Raw genomic sequence first — 19,167 nt, 5'->3', positions numbered from 1 at the left:
CTAATAATACAAAAAAATTTATGGTAGAGATTCTTCAATCCAGGTATCTGTTTGAAAATATTAGTTTTAGGTTTATTTTATTGTTAGGTAATTTTGGTATTTTACATATTAGGTTTTCTTGGATTTTGGACTCTATAAATATAACTTGTAATTTAGTATGAGAAATAAGTTAGTCAAATTACAGTCCTCAGTTTGTAGCTGTCTTGACAATCTTTTTTATTTGTTTTTCAATTAATTAAATAATATTCCTAGTTTCATAACTTTGTTCGTTTTTTGTTGTGCGTACTTTGATTTTTCAATTGGATTAACATGTAAAGCAGGAACCCCATGGTGTGGTGCATCGTCTCACACAACAGAGGATAGTCATTCTATGTATAATATTAGGTGCAGGACCCTTATTTTTTGATTCATCTAGGTTGAAATTTCCGTCAAATTTTTTATTGAGGCCCTCTACACTCTATCATCTCGTGTATTACTAATGAATATTGTACTTCCTTTCAGAAAATCAATGACATTTAAATATAGGATGTGAACATGCAGATATTCTTGGAGTGCGTTTTTTGCTGACCTCCTAATCTAAGATAATCGCTACTCTATTCCATAATTGTGCCACGCGTCGATTTAACTAACCATTGTTACCTTATTACATCAATCATCAATTGATAGGATATATTTTAAGGAATAAATGGTAGGATTTTTTTCTTTAGGGAGCTTAATATACAAAGATAAAAACTTTCACTCCATTTCAAGGAACTCTACTAGTTTTTAAACATATCAAGGAGAGACAACATCATAAAAACAACTAAAACCTAGCCTAAAAACATGGAACTAATATTTTAAAATACCAACATACCCCTAAGGCTTTAGGAACCCAGCCTTAACAACAAAATTAATATGTGCCAAAACTCAACTCATCATCAACTATTTTTGCAAAATCAGTTTTGAAACATATGCATAATCAGTTTGTATAATTTATTACTAGAATCAGCTCAACCCGTTATCGACTATTTTTGCAGAATTAGTTCCACATGTCTTTGATCATTTTTGCAGAATCAGTTCAACTCGTCTTCGACCAATTTTGTAGAATCAGGTCAACCCGTTCTCGACCATTTTTGCAGAATCAGTTTAACCCGTCATCGACTATTTTTGCAGAATCAGTTTAACCTGTTTTCGACCATTTTTGCAAAATCAATTCAACCTGTCCTTCATCATTTTTTGCAGAATCAATTCATCTTGTCGTCGACCATTTTTGCAGAATCAGTTCATTCTGTCCTTGACCATTTTTGCAGAATCAGTTCAACCCATCTTCGACTATTTTTGCAGAATCAGTCCATCTCATCGTCGATCATTTTTACAGAATCAGTTCATCCTATTCTCGATCATTTTTGTAGAATCAGTTTAACCTATACACGACAATTTTTGTAGAATCGGTTCATCTCGTCTTCAATTATTTTTTGTAGAATCAGTTTCCAATGCACGTAGAATCAGTTTCAAATATATGTAGAATCAGCTTTGTAATACTTTTTTTGGTGGGATCATATGTCACCATGCCTATGTGTGGACATTTGTTGTCATCCATTTAAAAACTCACATATACACCAACTACAGTTTTCAAACTTACTTTGCTTAGTATTGTTTTTAATATTAGTGATTTAATAAAGTTGGTTACTTTTTCTATTTTAATTCGACATTGGACAGACTAATACATAAGAAAATAATAACAAAAAACCAATATTATCTTGAAAAGTTAAAAAAAAATAATTCAACCATTTTGATCACAAGTATCAACCACTAAGGAATCAAATTATTAGAAAAGTTTCTTTTAAATTGTGACTATAAAACCACTCCATTTATTGGATCTCTCGACAATGCATATTGCCTGAATATTGACCCAAACAAAGAGAAATTATTCTAAGTTCCAGGCTCATTAATTGACCTGGAGTCCACCAACCATAACTTAACACCTATTCATTTTTAACACCAACCCACCGCTTAAAGAAGAAAAAAAAACATTTTGGGGTTTGCGCCCTACTAGTCTCTCTTTCCTCTCATTCTTTGGGAAACTGAAATAACAAAAAGGGGTTTGCATTTACATTATTCAAAATCTATTTGATTTCAGAGTTATGCTGTTTTTTTCAAATCATATTTCAATTGGGCATGCATGGCTAGAGAAAAAGAAGCACAAGATACCAAATTCATAATTCAATATGAAGATTGGAGTTTCAGATGGGTGTTCATGGTGATAGGTGTGATGTGGTTGTTGGGTCAAGTGGGTGATTTGCAGAGTGGCAATGGCGAACGTTTGGATGTAGGTTGCTTGGTTAATGGTTGTCGTTTGGATGCAGTGGTGATTTTTACCCTTTTTGTTTCCTAGAGAAAGGAGAGAGGAATGAGAGATTGTGGGGCAAACCCCAATATGTTTTATTTTATAATTGTTAAATGGTGGGTTGTGTGGAAAATGACAGTGTCAAGTTATAGGTGGTGGAATTCCAAGTCAGCTAGTGAGCCGGATGAATTGGAACCAATATTTCTTAACACTATGTTTGGATGAGGGAAATAAACTTGGAATTTTGATAAAAGTTTGAATTTATAAATTGACATGCACCAATTTCCTTGTTTGGATTCATAAACATAGAAGTTTAGAATTTCCGTGTGGGAAAAAACTTGGAATTTGTGACCTCCAATTCACAAGTTTAAATTCTATGTAAATAGGTGTCATTTTTGAATTTCTATGAGTGAGAATTTAAAAATAACAAATTCCATTTCAAATTTCATTATTCTTTTAGATTAACCAAATAAGAAAATTCACAAATCCTAGAAAATAAAATTTCTTCATTCTGAAATTCCTTAGTAATTTTCAATTTCTTCATCTAAACAGAGTGTAAAAATATAGAGAGAATGGAGCAATAAATGAAGAGATAAAAGTGTGAAAAAGACTTTTTTACTATAAAGGATAATTTTGTAACTTACACTTTAAAGAAAACAAGGCAATGATGTCATATTTCACATGTATTAACTTTTTTCTCTCCTTGTAATGTTTAAAAGATGTTGTCTTAATATACAATTAAGTATTAAAAGTATAGTCTATGTGTAATTTTTTCTTTTTCTTTTTTAATTATGGTTAGTTAAACAGACACTGACACAATCCTACCAGAGAAATAGTGGTTACCTTGAATTAGGGGAGTGATAAATGGACTAATATTCTTGAATGTGAAATACAATCAAAATCCAGTTTAATCATTTTTCAGTCAATAATTATTGCCGAAGATATTCATACCAAAAATATAACAGTGGTAGACATACAACCATTTTTGTAGGTTTAAACTTTAACAGAAAGGGATCCTCTCCGGATCTCTTACACCAAATTCACTAAATTTTCGGATCCCTTCAACCAAATCCACCAATTCGAACATTTAAAATTTGATTTAACGGCTAAAGTTATTATAACTTTTAAAGGAGACTTATGTTTTTAGCCGTTGAACAAACTTTATATATATATATATATATATATATATATATATATATATCAAGCCCTTTATGCAAAGGGATTCTTATTTTTTTTTTTCAAAAAATAGGGATTAAGTATGGGGCCTACTCCACATTGAACTTCAACGATCCGAAACATCTATTTTGTAAGTCTCGATTCATAGATCATTTTTACAAAAATTCATATCAATCCGAAACCATTTGCCTATTTAATGATCAAAATAAAATTTCATTATTTCTTATATAATAAAGTTTTCATTAATTATTTTGAACCCAATTAGATGTCTTAAATATTTTCGATTTAGCTAATATTTTATAAGGATGATCTATGAGGTGCAACTTAAAAAATAAATAGTTCGGATCGTTAAAATTCATTATAGTATGAATCCCACAACTAATTCTCATTTTTATAAAATAAAAAAAAAAAGAAAAGAAGATTCCTTCTCAGGCCTACATATATATATATATATATAGAGTTTTTAATTTGTATCGTTGTCGCATGAGTAGCACCAGCATCCAACTCAGCGGCCCCACCAAGGGAGACAAATTTATGCTTTTCTTGATGGTGTAGTCATGCATGCATATGTTACTGTTCCACCAGATCAATGAATTTCCTCAACACTTTGATCAATCATTGGTTTACTTTGTTGTTAGAAGTTTTTCTAATACAAGCAAAATATTAGGAAAAATCAATCAAACTCAAGACTTCAAGTGACAGGTGCACGGGTGAATGTTGTTTTAAAAGCTTAAGCTACAAAGTGCAATCAACAATAGTATATTTCTTCGACAGATTACTTCCACATCTTCCAAGGTAAGTTTAATCTATTTATTTGTTCATTTATTTATTTTTCTCTCAAATTATGGGAGTGAAAGTTTTGAACCATTGTCATATTTGTTTCTCATTATTTTGTATGAGCTGGATTATTCTAATCTTGATGATTAAGGTTTTCGTCTTTAATCCATTAAGTCTCAAACTAAAACCTTCTCATTCTCTTACTCAGTGGCAGAGCCAGTATATGAACAATTTAAAAAACTTTATGAATATTTGTTTGTGTATTGTATTGAACCCTTAGGAACAGTTAAGGCAAACTAAATTACAATCTCCTTCTCTTACTTCTTCAATTTTCTTCTAACATATTTGTCTTCACGTTCTCTCTTCTTGTCTCTATTGTGCACACCATGTGCTCGATGAAATACCTTAGTTGTCGAGCTTTGGCAGCCTTCAACATTACTCTACAATATCTTTCATCCACCCTCAAAAAATCTCTACAAAATAATAGTTGTCGACATATCTTGCCATAAGCTACCGACATATGATAGGTGCACAACAACATGGCTCAATAAATTTTTTTAGTTAATATTATGATCCTATTATTAAAAATTCTGATTCCTACACTTGCTCTAACATAAAGTTGTGCCATCGTTTTTAATAAAAAAAAAAGAAAAGAATTAAAGGTCATTCCAACCAAGAACTTTTAATAATGTGTCACAGTTGTTTATCACTATAAAGGAAAAGATAAAGGGAATGTGAATAGTCAAGTCAATTGCAATAGTATGCATTCAAGTCAAGAAATCAAAGTCCACAACCTCAACCATATCATTCAAACTCAGCTGTTATTCATATCTCTTATTATTTATTTATTTATTTTGATTGCATACCTGGATTTTAGAATCATGTTAGAAAGTTCTGAGAACACCAATCCCTGGATTCTTTTGATTGAGTCATCTCCCAAAACAGAGTCTGCAAAAACCTTTCTTTCCACCAAAATCGTTTTCTTTCTTCCTTTCTGAAAAGAAAAAACAAAAGCAGAAACAAAACAAATAAGAAGAAAAGCAGCTAGATTCATATCAGAAAACTTGAATTCCGTCAAGGGAAAAAGAATGGATGATAAGCAGCTTGAATTTGGAGCTGATTTGGGTTCCAGCCAAATGTGTGAGAAATTGTCACCATCTGTTTTGCAAAACCAGAATGGCGGACGCCAAGGAGAGCTGCTGCTGCAGAAGAAGAAGAAGAAGAAATTGAAAAAGTTGACATCAATCAAGCTCTCCAAATCACCAAGCCTGAAGCCGTCCCGAAAAAGATCCAGCAGTATATCCAATCACCATGTATCCTCCACTGATGGTTCTTCTGATACAAGTACAGAAAACCTACAGGCAAGTCTGTTAAATTCTTGATCTCTTTTGTTTTTTTAAAGCATAATATATGGCGAAGAGAATAGAGGATTAGGCGAGCGCAACTACACATATGTTGAATTCTTATTGCTTTTGCTTACCAATTAAAATAGCTGGAAATTGAAGATTGCCCTTCTTTTTTGTGAATTTTCCTGTTTTGTTTTGTGTGTAGAATTCAGCAAGAACATTAACGAGACGGTCTAGTTTTAAGCCTGCAAAGAATTTGACGAGAATTTCCAGCTTAAAATTTAGAAACCCTTTGATGAGGAAGTGCTCTGGAGGAACCCAAATGAATAATATTAATCTCAAGAAATCAAGAATGTCTAAGCTTGCAAGTTCTGCCTGCTCAAATAAATCTGCCATGTCAACCAGCGATGCAGAATCATCATCTCCAAGATCCGTTAATTTAAAGCTGAAAACTTTTTCTGGTCACAATTCAGCTTTGATGACAAAACACTCTGAACTCTCTAAAGTTCCGGAATTGAGAATACAAAGAGCTACATGTTCTTCGGCACTCAAAGGTTCCAAGTTGCCTGAAATTGGGTATCATGAGGCAGAGGGAACTGAATCTGAGGGGGGTTCGGCCACCAAGGTTTGTCCATTCACTTACTGCTCACTTCATGGTCATCGCCACACCAATGTACCCCCACTCAAGCGCCTCATTTTGATAAGGAGGCGCATGTTGAGGGCTCAGAGGGGAGTGACACGGGCAACTCAACCGTTAGAGAGAGTGAAAGGGTCTGGCAAAACTAAGGAAGATCAGACAAATCACATGGCCTGCAATGGAAATGGCGCAGTTCATAAAACGAATGCTTTGGTGTCACTCCCTGCAGCAGATGGTGTAAGTCCGGAATGTTGTTGCATTGGTACAGATGTGGAAGCCACCAACACACACCGGAAGGAAGAGAAAATTGCTGCATCTAATTACAATGAAGGTGTTCAATCCACTTGCACAGATGATCCCAGCAATAGTGATCCTAAATTATTTGGAAAAAATATGGAGGTCGATGATTGTGCAACTGTCAAACTACCCAATAAATTGGAAAGACCAATCCCTCAAGAAGCTGTGCAATCAACAAGGAACAATGAAATCTCTGCTGCTTCTGATTCTCAAGCTTTGAAGGAACAAAATGCAGGTAAGGAGGACCAAAGTGGAAGTAAGCATGCAAAGGATCAGAAATATATCCGAATGTGGCAGTTGATGTACAAGCACGCTGTAAAAGGTGTCACTCCAAATGTTGATGACCAGATCCCTCTTAATGGAGCAGACAAGGAAGAACAACTAGAAGGTGCCAACACCATCTGCGAAAAGGACAATTTAAGTTTCTCTGAAATAGATGATCATACAGCTTTCGTAAATCACAGCGCGGGAGGCGAAACTACTGAGATATGCCGCCATGATGCCATTCAGCTGGTGCAGGAAGCATTTGATAGCATTCTTCTTCCTGAAATTCAAGACTGCTCATATGGTGATGAATCATTTACTAGTGGCGTCAGCTCAGACTGGGAAGCATTAGAACAGACTACGATGAGAGTGGGGAGCGGAGGACTTCAATTGCCACCAGTCGTTCGTCTGAGGACAGTACAGCACAAAATACAAAAGAAGCGAAAACAGCGGCAGAAGTTGGAGAGAGGACTGACAAGAAAACACCCAAGAGCTGGAGCAGTCTGAAAAAATTCATTCTCCTCAAGAGATTTGTCAAGGCAGTTGACAAGGTGAGGAACCTCAATTACCCGAAGCAAAAATACTTGCCCTTGGATCCTGATTCAGAAGCAGGAAAGGTCAACCTAAGGCAGCAAAAGACAGAAGAGAGAAAGAATGCCGAGGAGTGGATGCTTGATTATGCACTTCAACAGGTTATATCTAAACTGCCTCCAGCTCAACAAAGAAGAGTAGCATTGCTTGTCGAAGCTTTTGAAACAGTTCTCCCGTTTCCAGAAATTAAGAGTAGCCAGAGGTCCAATGTAACAAATTCCACTGAATCAAATATTCAAGTCTGCAATGGTTTGTCAGTTCAAAGTTTTATTCATCAAGGTGAAGAGAGTAACTCGAGAACATCTGCCGGAATCTTGCTTGGGAATGTGTCATGTCCAAAGAAAAGTTTCAATGAGTATCCAGATCAGGTCATTGATTTTCAAATGCAAGAGCAGCAAAGTCAAGTGATTTTTTATAAGCTCAGGACAGACCACTGTTTTATTCAAACCACGCCAGATATTACTGTTCCTGAGACCACTGGTGAAGATCAGAAGGAGAATCAAATTGTTTCTGTAAATGCTTGCTATCGGGATGACAAAGTCATTGACTTAACCAATTTTGCTTCATTAGAAACCAAAGATCCCTGGTTATGTGATGATACCTCCTTGAAGCGAGATGAACAAAGTAGGGTCATTTGTGATGGTCTCGTAAGTGAAGCAGTACAAGAAGCCTCCAAGGAAGTTACTTCAATCACGAGTTTGGAACTTAGCAACCTCGGTCCCATATTCGAAAACATCAAATCTGACACCAATAAACTAATGGCCGACACTGCTGAAAAATCGAATTCATCTGAGGACCAGAGCACTGAAAATCATGTGGACTCAACAGCAGATAACACGGTGGTCTCTTTAGCTTCCATAGGATCAACTGAGGAGCAAATGGCAGCAAGAGAAGAAGTGGGTGGGGTAGCAGATGAAGCCTGGTTGGAAAAGCAGAACTATACGAACTTATGGTTCTTAGTGTATAAGCATATGGCATCAACTATCGATGCAAAAGATGGAGACGAACCACTCGAAGGAGCTGAAGAGGAACAAGTAGACGACGCCAACACATTGCCCGAAATAGATCAAGAGAAAAGTCACCATGAAGACAACAAAAAGGTTGAACTCCACCACATTGAAGCAATCAAGCTGCAGGTTGAGAAAGCGATTGATGAAATTGTTCTTCCAGAGAACCAGGATGAATCCGATGATGATAAATCAAGCACTAGAGGATCAGGTCCAGAGCAGGAACCCCCAAAAAATAAAGTTGTCATAGAAGGGAAATCTTTCATGTCGAAATCCACCAACTCTGCCAAGTTTGGTAATGCTACCATTCAAGAAGAAAATTCAGTCACAGAGGCGGAAGACAAACCTGCCAAGAAAATGTCGAAGAACTGGAGCAACCTGAAAAAAATTATTCTTCTTAACAGATTTATCAAGGCCATGGAAAATGTAACGAAGTTCAACCCACAAGGGCCACGATATCTGCCCTTCGAGCCTGACCCAGAAGCAGAGAAGGTTAATCTAAAGCATGTAAACATGGACGACAGGAAGAATTCCGAGGAATGGATGCTTGACTATGCCCTTCAACAAGCTGTTGCCCGATTAACTCCAGCTCGGAAAAGAAAAGTATCACTTCTTGTAGAGGCTTTCGAAACAGTCATTCCAAACGATGGAATTCCAAACCCATTCAAGCCACAAGTTGCTCACTGACTTCAGGTAAAAGATATAATCAAACAAAGCATTACATTTGTTTTCCTAAATGATCCAAGTTAATCTGCGGTATATAGTAAAGCTTGTTGAGCTGCTCTTATGTTTTGACGAAACATGTCAGTCTATCTTGAGCTCGGTTCTTTTTAAAATTGGTTCACAAAATTTAGACCCTTGAACGTTATTGGTAGATGCTCACCAGTCTATTTTAAAACATTTTGCAGGTATGGCCAACTGGAAGAGGGGTGCATGTCCATGGTAGCAACCTCAGTTTTTTTTATTGTTATTTTTTTTCACAGTTAAAATTGTAGTTTATTGCATCATATAAAAGGCAGAAGTGCACAATATACAGATGTAAGTCATCATCAAATGTTCGTAGTATCTTTGAAGCTATATGTATGCCGGAACATCCTTTGAACTAGTTTCCATAGTTTAATTCAAAGACCTTTCAGAGATCTCAGTACTTGTTTACGAGCTGAAGTTTTTGTTGTGTCCGTATTAGAAGAAGTTGATGTATGCTTGTATGTGACCCCTTTCGCTTCAACCTCTATACCTCTATTGTAGCTGAACCACTTTGGAAGCACTTGACAGGTTTCTGCACTTTATAATGCTTTTTTTTGGCAATACACCTTGGAATCTCGTCCAGAATGAAGGCTCGTATGGAGAAACCAAGGGCTCTAAGAGAGGACGTATGCTTTGAAAGACGATTTTTTTATTGTATCCAGAATCAATATAAATTGCCCCTGCTAGAGCCTCAACGATATCAGCAAGTACCTACATAAAAGAGAACTCTTATGAGTGTTTGAGAGCAAGTCTTAGACAGTATCCTTCAATTCAGATATCTTTAGTGAATGCTTGTTAGACAGACATTTGTTGTAACATGGATAAAACCATAAAAAGTAAGAAAGCATAGGCGAAGCACCCTAAGTTTCCGGTCCTAGAATCGCTAAAAAAATGCAGCAGAGGAATAATATGAGCATGATGATATGCGTTAGAAACCAACGTCGCTGAAGTATGTCTCAGATTTTAATCCAGAAGTTGATTCCGTAGACAGCAATCCGAAATTGTTAACAGTGCGGTCAATATTACTGTGGACTATGTCCGAAGCAAGAATGTGCTTGTGTAATCCAGCCTTCACAGCAGATCGTGCATAACACTCATTGTTCACAGAAGCAGACCTCAGAGTAGTTAAAATTCCTGGGGCCATCATCTCAGGATACTTATCGTAAAAATAAGTAGTGATCATATAATCCAACACCGCATCACCAAGAAATTCTAGCCGCTGCACAACAAAGAACGTACATCTGAAAAGTTAGGATCATCTAGTAGGACTTGAAAGTAACAAATTGCCTAAGAATTAAGTGCAGCGTAGACTCATAGAAATTGTTCTGATGATGTGCACTAGCTGAATAAGCTTGCTGCTTTCGGGACTAAACTTTTGTACATACCAGCTTCCACATTACAGACAGAATCCAGCAAAATTTGAAGTGACAAAAACTACAGTCGTTATAAAAAGTAGATACGCATGGAATAAGTTTCATCCTCATCACATCATTGCACGTACCTGGTAACCTCCGGGAATATAAGAACCATGGCTTAATGCTTCCATGAGAAGAGAAGGATCCTGAAATTTATAGTTGCCAAGCAATGACTCTAAATGTCCAACATCAACGGGAATCTCTGACTGCACTTGTAAGTGCCTCTCATATTGTATGTGGTCTAAATCCACCTTTATACCAACCCAGTTCATGAAATATATGGCATCTAGTTCACCACCTGTGCTAAGAAATGCACCGATTAGTGCCTCAACTACGTCCGCAACAGTTTTAGCATCAATCTTCCTTGTTCCCCCAACATAGATGCTTCTTTTATCAAAAAGCAACTTCTTTTTTAAGAAATAACTTCCACAATATTCTCCAGGTATAATCCATTTTTTTGGATCAAAAGTCTCGTTACGAATAAAACCCTACAACACGTAAACAATGGCAGATTAGTCAAGCAGTAAAGTTTACAGAAAAAAGTTCTACAAGCATAGCGGTAACAATTTGAATGCAGCTTTCAGAAAAATTCATGAGGATAACAAGATTATAACCCAAAATGAAATGATTGAAAAAATAATTGTTACCGAAATTTTACTGTCACATCCAAGCTTGCCCAGGGAAAGATTAGAAATTATTTTTTCCTTATATTCGCTAAGGAGGCCCTCACGATCATTTTGACAGGTTTTGAAAAACTGCTGACTTGCAGCATACTTAAGAAAGGAATCTCCAAGAGTCTCCAAGGATTCCAAATCTAAGTTCTCTTGGCAACCTTGTGTGGTAATAGATTCCAAGACCTACAAAGAGAAATTTAACAGCGAAAATTCAGAAATCTAGTACCTTATCAATACATAAATGGTTCATTAAATATAGGACAATACCCTTCTGAATGAAAAAATGTAGTATACCTTAATGGTTGGGATAGTAACATTTTGCGGCAAATGATCCAAAATCATCTGTTTCAAGTTGACAGCGAGTAGTAATGACTCAAGCCGATGCATGATGGACGGAACAAATGAGAACGAATATAAATTGCTGATTGATATAGGTGACATGATTATAGTGCAAAGTTCTGGCGGCAGTTCAACGGATGCATGACTTGATTCTGCAAGGAAGTGACACACATTAAGCTTCTTATTTGATAACGATTAATTATGAGATAAGATTGGATTAACTTTTGATTCTGCAAGACTTTGTGTCAAAAAAATCAAAATGCATTCTCAACGGTATCAATTCGATTTCAACTAACAATGGAATAGCAAGTTAGCAACCATGTGCATTTTCCTCTAATCAATATATGTATGTATATGTTTTAGAGGTGGATTATGAATTATTGATCAATTTTCATCCACTAGGAAAGATTAAAGCAGAGCAGAAAACAAACAGACCTCTTTTTCTCTGTTGTCTGGACCACAGAAGATAATTTTGTACCCGAAAGATGCATCTCCCATTCAGCAATAACTGTTGATCAAAACGCATGTTGATCCCATGCCTGCAGCAAGGAAACCATCCGAGTTACTCAAAAATAGCTTGCATATATCATTTTAATCCAACATAAACCGAAACTATACCGAATACTTCATGATTTCTTTTTCTTTGGAAACGCTTGATCCTTAATGCAACAAGACATGCAAATACAAAAGAGGTAACAAAGAAGAACATACTTTGCTTCATAGTAGTCTTTGTAGGTAATAGATTTGTTGTGCCTCATTAGTGAGTTTCCAGTCAAGTCATCCAACAGGCCAGTGATGCAATACAGTCTATCGGTATGAGGCGTATAGACCACGGAATTCTGGATCCTGCACGTACAAACCATACCATTTTTGGTATGTAGTGGAACATGGGAATTGTTGTTTGGTTGAGGACAATCTACACAAACACAATTCTCAGAATCTTCGTTACAATGGGACGACATAGACATAACACTGTCTAAATCAATGATGGAAGCTCTCTGGTGTATCCTTGCTGCTGGTAGCAAAAGGTAATCAATCGATTCAGTCTCATGGTTTTGTCCCAAATGAAATCTTTCTAAAACTTCCTCCAACTTTTTCAATTCCTGATCCACCAGAATCCGAAAAATTGTGATTTGGAACCTTCTGCAAGCAAGAGCCTGGCAAATAAAATTACACAACCAAGATTAACCATTGATATATTTTTTTTATATCATGTCATTTATCACTGAAAGTAATAACACACTGGAAATCGTACCTGCTCTGAACATAGATTAACATCTCCTGCATATTCAAAGTTTACTGTTAAAGGACCCCTTTGAACTTTTAAGTCAAAATTCATATTTGCAATGGTATCCCAATCAAGTTTATTCCTTGTGCCAAGTACGATATCACTAACTGGAATATCGCAATCAAAATTCTGCTTCAGCTTAATTAAGTAGCAATGATACATTACACTAGCATCATTTGAACTAGGTGGTTTGACCAGCTCGGCTGGAACATAACGAGGTTGTTCATCGTCACGCCCTGCAAGTATAACACTTACAAATTACAAATAGAAAAAAACAAGTTGTATGAATCATATATATAAATTTGTTAAACAAAAATGGTTAGAGAAGTTACCAACTTATGGTACTTACCAGATAATAAGTTATGTTTAAAACTAATTATAAGAGGCAATCAAGGTATTGAAAAGGTAAGAGATGTTACCAAGTTCTTGTGTGGCTTCTTCCACACCGAGAGGATCAGCAGATTTATTTCCGTCTTTCTCCATGTTCGCTTCTCACTACAACATTCACCAAGTTTCCAGCAAAAATAACTAAATCAGCAAACCTATTTCGCTAAATAGCAAAGTCACACAGAATACTGGAGTAACTAGACTCCAAACCGCAAAGGCTCATTTGATAACTATTTCAGTATTCAGTTTTTAGCGTTTAGTTTTCAATAAAAATAAAAATAATAAAAAATTAAAAAAAAACAGAAAAGTTGTTTGCAATTCAGTTAAAGTTAAAAGATTAATAAAACAGGAACTACAAATCGAAAACGAAATAGTCATCAAATAGCTCAAATGATAAACCAAATTTATCGATTCCCAAATTGCAAAGTAATAAACAGAAAGTGGGGAACTCACAGAAACCGATCCGCGCAGCGAGTAAAGAGTGAAAGTAGGAAGCACAGAGAACTGGAGCAGTGTAGGTAAATGTAAGAGTAACAAAGAAGTGTGTCTAAATGTAAGAGTGTAACAGACTAGTTTGTCTTTAAAAACAACTGATGGAGCTTGAAGCTGCAAAAGCCTAACTGGATTACTTTGGAATTTCACAAGACACTGGATCGGATTCTTCGGATGATGGTGTACTATATATAGTAATATTTAAAATCTTGGTGAGGAAGCAACTTCCTCTGTAAGTTCGTATGGAGTCAAGTCAGTGATGAGAAAAAAAAAAGAGCACCGCCCACTAAAGTTCTTTTGGGTGGAAAAGAATAAGACACTGCTTTGTGGGTCCGTTCATATGTATTTTTTTATTTTATTTTTTTTTGAACAAACGATATCATCTACACAAGGAGGTGAGGGAGTGGACTAAACCTCAGAATCAGCTAGCAATAATGTGGTTCAAATTCGTCTTTGGCGAGAATCGAACCTAAGTTTCAAATTCACATTTTACGAGAATCGAACTTAAAATCTCTAACTTACAAGTGAAAAAGTATTTATCATTAATAGCCAAAATTTAATACTCAATTTCATAAATGTCACTTTTTATAAAATCTTTCAAATATAGCATAAAACTCACATTAATAGACCTAAATACCCTCAAAATCCAAAACCCATTTACACAAAAAAAAAAAAAGAAAAAAAAGCTAAAACAGTTAAATAGAGCTTCCGTCCATTGTTGTTCAAAGTGCAAGGCTGCGAGGGGAGTCGGTAATATCAAACTTGTGCAAGTTAATTTCTGATTAATTTGTAACTCATTGAACATGGAAGCAACTCAACCGCGCCAAACTTGGAACTCTTCTTACTCCGAGAAGAATATAATTGCAAAAGAGTTCATAAGCAGATGAAAACTCCTGTAAAATTCTTGAACATAACTGACTTGTCCGAATATAGAATCGATGGTCATCCATCCATATAACCAGCAAATTACATTCCTAAGGGAAAAATTGCCTATTTGATAATATAATGCAAGTGACTAGATGATTTTTTTTATGAACAACTCACATTCAACAATATTATTCCCAATCAACAACTCACATATCAAAGTTTACCAGATGATCTTTTTTTGTTGAGTTATTTGTGTTTTCCTATATAGCTAGGCAATTGATACATCATAGACAAGCGTCTGCAAATTTTTATTGATCTCCATTTCTTTGACTTTTTGTTGAGGTAAAGTACCATATTCATTCATAGATAATAGGAATTATGTAAACATGAGGATAGGGTGCAATTACATGGGTCTTGATAAAAATCTTATTAGGGATTTCAACCTGGATGAAGGGAAAAAAAGTGTCCCGCACCAAATATGAATTCTATCCTAAAAAAGAATGTCACAAATTATATTGGGTGGTTCTTCAAACCATGCTCGTTCTGCCTCCAAAAGCAATCCGAACCATGCTAATCGATGAGCCACCCAATTTGCCCCTCTCCGTGTATGCAAAATCTTCAAAATTGGGAGTGATCATAGATAATAACGCCGTTAATTACTATACCAAAGTGGAGGTTATCATCACGGTCCTTCTGGTTTATGGTAGCAAGTACAATGGAAGAGTCCCCTTCAAATTAAATCGCTTCAACTCCCAGTTCCATGGCCAATTCCGTCGCTGTATGTGCAGCAAGAACCTTCGCGAGTAGTGGCGAAGTCACACCCTCCACCTTCTTAAGGCATATTCTACTCCATTTTCTGTGCATAGGGAACATATCTTCTTTCTCACTTCTTTCGACAATATCTCTAAAATCTTTAAAGTATGAAATTGTGTTTGAATTTTCTTTCATATAGAAAACCCACACATACCTGGATAAGTCATCAATGAACATCACCGTGTACCACATCCCACTTATCGATGGTTGCTTGATGGGCCCGAACACATTAGAGTGGACTAACTCTACTGGTTCTTTTTTTTTTTTTTTTTTTTTTTTGTGTGTGTGAACCATATGGTAGTTGACATTCTTTCCTATATTGGCATCATGCACAAACCGTGTATGTTCTCACTTCAAGTTAAGGTAGCCCCTTAAGCATTGACTTCTTTATCATCACATTTAGCTTGTGATAACGTGACCCAAACTTATGTGCCATAAATCTATTGTCTCATTCCTCCTTATCTTGTCTACACATGCAGACTCTACTGACATTATAGACTAACTCTAATCTTCATCCCTCCATTGTTAGCATTTTCTAGATCTTGAGGTGTTGGTACACCTTCACATCTTGCGAACCAAACATGACATAGTAACCTGACGATGTCAGCCACTAAAAGCAAATTTTTCTTCATACCTGGAACATGGTAGACATCTTGGAGTGACACTTGGTTAGTGTTGTACTAGGGCACAATTATCATCTTACCGATGATAACATCGAGTCTCTTGCTGTCATCACCAAGCGGCCTGCCTTGTACTCAGATAGATGTCGTAACTTTTTCTCATCACCTGTCATGTTGTTTGAGTAGCCTGAATCCACAATCTAATCATTCTCGTGGTCAATCAATCATGAACTTGTTGCTGTGAGAGCTACCTCGTATAGCAAAAGATGCTTCGGCGTCCCAATCTTCCTCAAAGTTTTTCTTTGTTTTGGAAGTGGCAACATTACTCTTGATGGATGTTTTGTTAGACCAACAATCTTTCGCCATGTGACCCTTCTTTTCATAGTTGTAACATTTGCCCTTAAACCTTTTATTCTTCTTGGACTGATCACAGTTGCTGTGATACTTTGGAGCTCCCCCTGGTTGAGAACTCCATTCTTTTTGGTGACTTGCTAACTTGTGACTTTCTCTTTTAGATTCACCACCAATGTGTTGCTTGAAACTACTTTTACTTTTGTTGATGTAGAGCGCTTACTCCTCACCTTTGACGAGACCCCTTCCATTTGCTTATCCATATCTTCTTGATCGACAAACAAATTTTCAAACTCAGCAAGTGATGGTTGAGTCGGCCACCCTTGTATAGTGGCAATGAAGCCATAGTATTCGAGTATCAAACCATAAATAATAATTATTTTTATCTTGGATTCTATCTCATGTCTGGTTATGCCACTGATAACAGCTCATTCTTGAGAAACTGTAGCCTTATGTCATTCTTTCTTGAAAAGAGCGTGGTGAATGTGTCCCATGCTTCTTTCGGTGTTTTGGCTTTTCTTATGTGCTCCAACAATTCTTCTTCAATTGTGGTCTTCAAGGCAAACATTGTTTTTCCTACTTTGATCTTCCACTTACGCAAGATTCCATTGGTGTCTTCTTCCGATTGTGTAACTTCATTATTGCCAACGACCTCCCAAAGATCTTATCCTTGTAGATATGACTCATGCACATCGCCCACGTGTTGTAATTTTTGTTTTAGATCTTTGTTATTCATCCAACTACTTGAAGATCACCCATCGTGATGGCAGAACTTTGATACACCAAAAAAGATTAGTTAACAATCTTGCAAAGTACTGAACTTCTCACGATTCGCGAAAGTGTTAGAGAGAATTAGAGTACACAACTCTATTAAAGTGTTAGAGAGAAAACAAATTACTTGTATTACACTCACAAAATATTACAACACACAAACTCTCAAAAACACAATTTTAGAAGTTATGGCACTTTCTCACTTTCTAGATACAAACTCTAAACCACTCACACTTCTCACCAAGACCTTATATCTAACTCTGACACTTAGAATGAAACTCACTTCTTGGTTCTCACTTCTCTCTTGGTTATTGGTTCTTGGTTACTTGCTTCTCTTGGTTCTTCTCTTCTCAGTTGATTCAAATGGGGTCGATGCCTTCTTCTTTTATAGGCATGGATGGAACCTTGGAGAAGCACAGAAATATTTCTACCAACTGAACAACATGGTAGAAATATCTAGCTAATTCCACTAACCTCTTTTGCTGGAATTGTCTAGAATTAACTACACTAATCTTTTTTGTTGGTGAAAACCTCAACATTGTTCTAGACTTTTCTTAGCTCACATTATTTTTCATGGATTGGGCCTTTATTCTTTGGGCTGGTGTGGATATTCAACACTATTGGCCTCTAGAAGTACAACTAACCTCTAAGTTTCCAACCGCGAGCTACAATTGACAATGAATCTTGTCACTAATATATATAAAAGGACGTCGAAAGTAATTTTGGTCTAAATTTCAAATGACTGTCGAAAGTCATTTTTTATTAACCTTGCCTATGTATCAACTTTATCCTCTACTGCAAGTCCATTAGAACAATGGATCCTCACATTCCTCACCAGCATCTCGGGCTAAAATTTTAATGGACTTGACGATGATAGGGGCAACAACGTGGGACAAAATTTGATTTATGGGTCAGGTTGAGTCAAGTGTCTTTCGGATGGGAAAGGGAGATCTAGTAAATCTTTTAATTAGTATGGTATCTTATTGTTTAATTAGTAATTGATCATGTATAATTTTGTAGGTTACACCAACTTATCTTGAGGACTTAAATGATTATGATAATCTCGAAAATCTTCATGTAAGTGACTGTGTCAGTGGAAGTGATTTTCCAACTCAAGAGACTGAACAGGAAGAAAGTAGTCACTCTGTTGAAGCATTCAATAAAGTGAGGTCCTTGCGGTTACATAAGTTGCCAAGTTTAAAGCGTGTTTGGGAAACGGGTGGTTCACAGCCAATGTTCACAGGAAGCAGCTTCGGAAGCTTGAAATCACTGCAAGTCGATTGTTGCAACCAGTTGGAATATTTGTTTTCGTCGTCCATAGCCAAACTTCTTGTCAGTATAGAGGACATAGAAGTTATGAACTGTGAGCAAATAGAAGAAATCGTTGCAGCAGAAGAAGAATCTGATGAAATAATTACATTACCTAAAGTGAAGTCCATCAAGCTTGAAAGCCTGCCAAACCTCAAGTATTTTTGTGGTGAAGCTTATACTTTGAAGTTGCCGTCTTTGGAGTTATTGAAGGTTATTAATGTGCAAAACTTAAGGCTAATTGCTCCTAAGCTTATTGGCACACATAATCCCCGATTGCAAGTAAACACCGCGTTAGGACAGGCTGAATGGATGGGCGACCTCAATGCCACTCTAAGGGATATTTACGATTCAAGGTATGCATTAATTTAAAGTTTCCAATTAATTTCTAGTCACATGTGTGCATATGTGCACACTAAAGTGTATTTAAATATATATATATATATTTTTAAACTCGATAATATTTGAAGAAAACATGTATCTTTTATTTTTAATACATGAAAGGATGAAGCTGACGGAATTCTAGGCAGACACCACATATCGATGATGTCAATTCATTGCTTTAGAATATGTGTGAAAATAGTTTTCCAACAAATATCAATTCATCTAAACTGATGAGAACAAACAATCTGTAAAAAAAACCAAATTAGCACACAGGTACTATGAAGTGGGCT

General features: G+C 36.1%; 2 protein-coding genes across 3 annotated transcripts; one reads left to right on the top strand and one right to left on the bottom strand.

The window, feature by feature from the left end:
- Positions 1-4,903: 4,903 nt before the first annotated feature.
- Positions 4,904-9,565, top strand: LOC103933968 (calmodulin binding protein PICBP). The gene is given in 4 exon segments (XM_048576687.1): positions 4,904-5,640; positions 5,831-7,181; positions 7,184-9,114; positions 9,330-9,565. Coding segments are annotated over 3 exon segments (3,549 nt in total). The 5' UTR covers positions 4,904-5,367; the 3' UTR covers positions 9,109-9,114; positions 9,330-9,565.
- Positions 9,392-14,002, bottom strand: LOC103933969 (endoribonuclease Dicer homolog 2). Of its 2 annotated transcripts, none has more exons than XM_018644160.2 (10): positions 13,725-14,001; positions 13,304-13,379; positions 12,852-13,120; positions 12,308-12,753; positions 12,032-12,135; positions 11,552-11,748; positions 11,231-11,440; positions 10,670-11,071; positions 10,109-10,387; positions 9,392-9,879 (listed from the first exon to the last, which is right to left on the bottom strand). In XM_018644160.2, the coding sequence occupies exons 2-10, from the start codon at positions 13,365-13,367 to the stop codon at positions 9,661-9,663; spliced, it is 2,190 nt and encodes a 729-aa protein (XP_018499676.2). In that variant the 5' UTR covers positions 13,368-13,379; positions 13,725-14,001; the 3' UTR covers positions 9,392-9,660. The 2 variants fall into 2 exon arrangements, 1 of the variants encoding a protein (XP_018499676.2); XR_007255440.1 differs by having other exon boundaries at positions 9,738-9,879; positions 10,028-10,387; positions 13,725-14,002.
- Positions 14,003-19,167: the final 5,165 nt, after the last annotated feature.

The sequence above is a fragment of a genome, unplaced genomic scaffold (genome assembly GCF_019419815.1).
Source record: "Pyrus x bretschneideri cultivar Hongxiangsu unplaced genomic scaffold, Pyrus_bretschneideri_v1 Contig9, whole genome shotgun sequence".
Lineage (NCBI taxonomy): Eukaryota > Viridiplantae > Streptophyta > Magnoliopsida > Rosales > Rosaceae > Pyrus > Pyrus x bretschneideri.
The sequence above is the reverse complement of the archived record's forward strand: the minus strand, read 5'-3'. Positions and strand labels throughout refer to the sequence as shown.

What these genes read in the sequence shown, in the direction of transcription:
- LOC103933969 (XM_018644160.2), bottom strand. Translation starts at nt 13,367, where the DNA reads ATGGAGAAAGACGGAAATAAATCTGCTGATCCTCTCGGTGTGGAAGAA. An exon ending in ATATTCCCGGAGGTTACCAG is followed by an intron (nt 10,388 to 10,669) that starts GTACGTGCAATG and finishes TTTGTTGTGCAG; the next exon opens with CGGCTAGAATTTCTTGGTGA. An exon ending in CTGAGACATACTTCAGCGAC is followed by an intron (nt 9,880 to 10,108) that starts GTTGGTTTCTAA and finishes TCTTTTATGTAG; the next exon opens with GTACTTGCTGATATCGTTGA.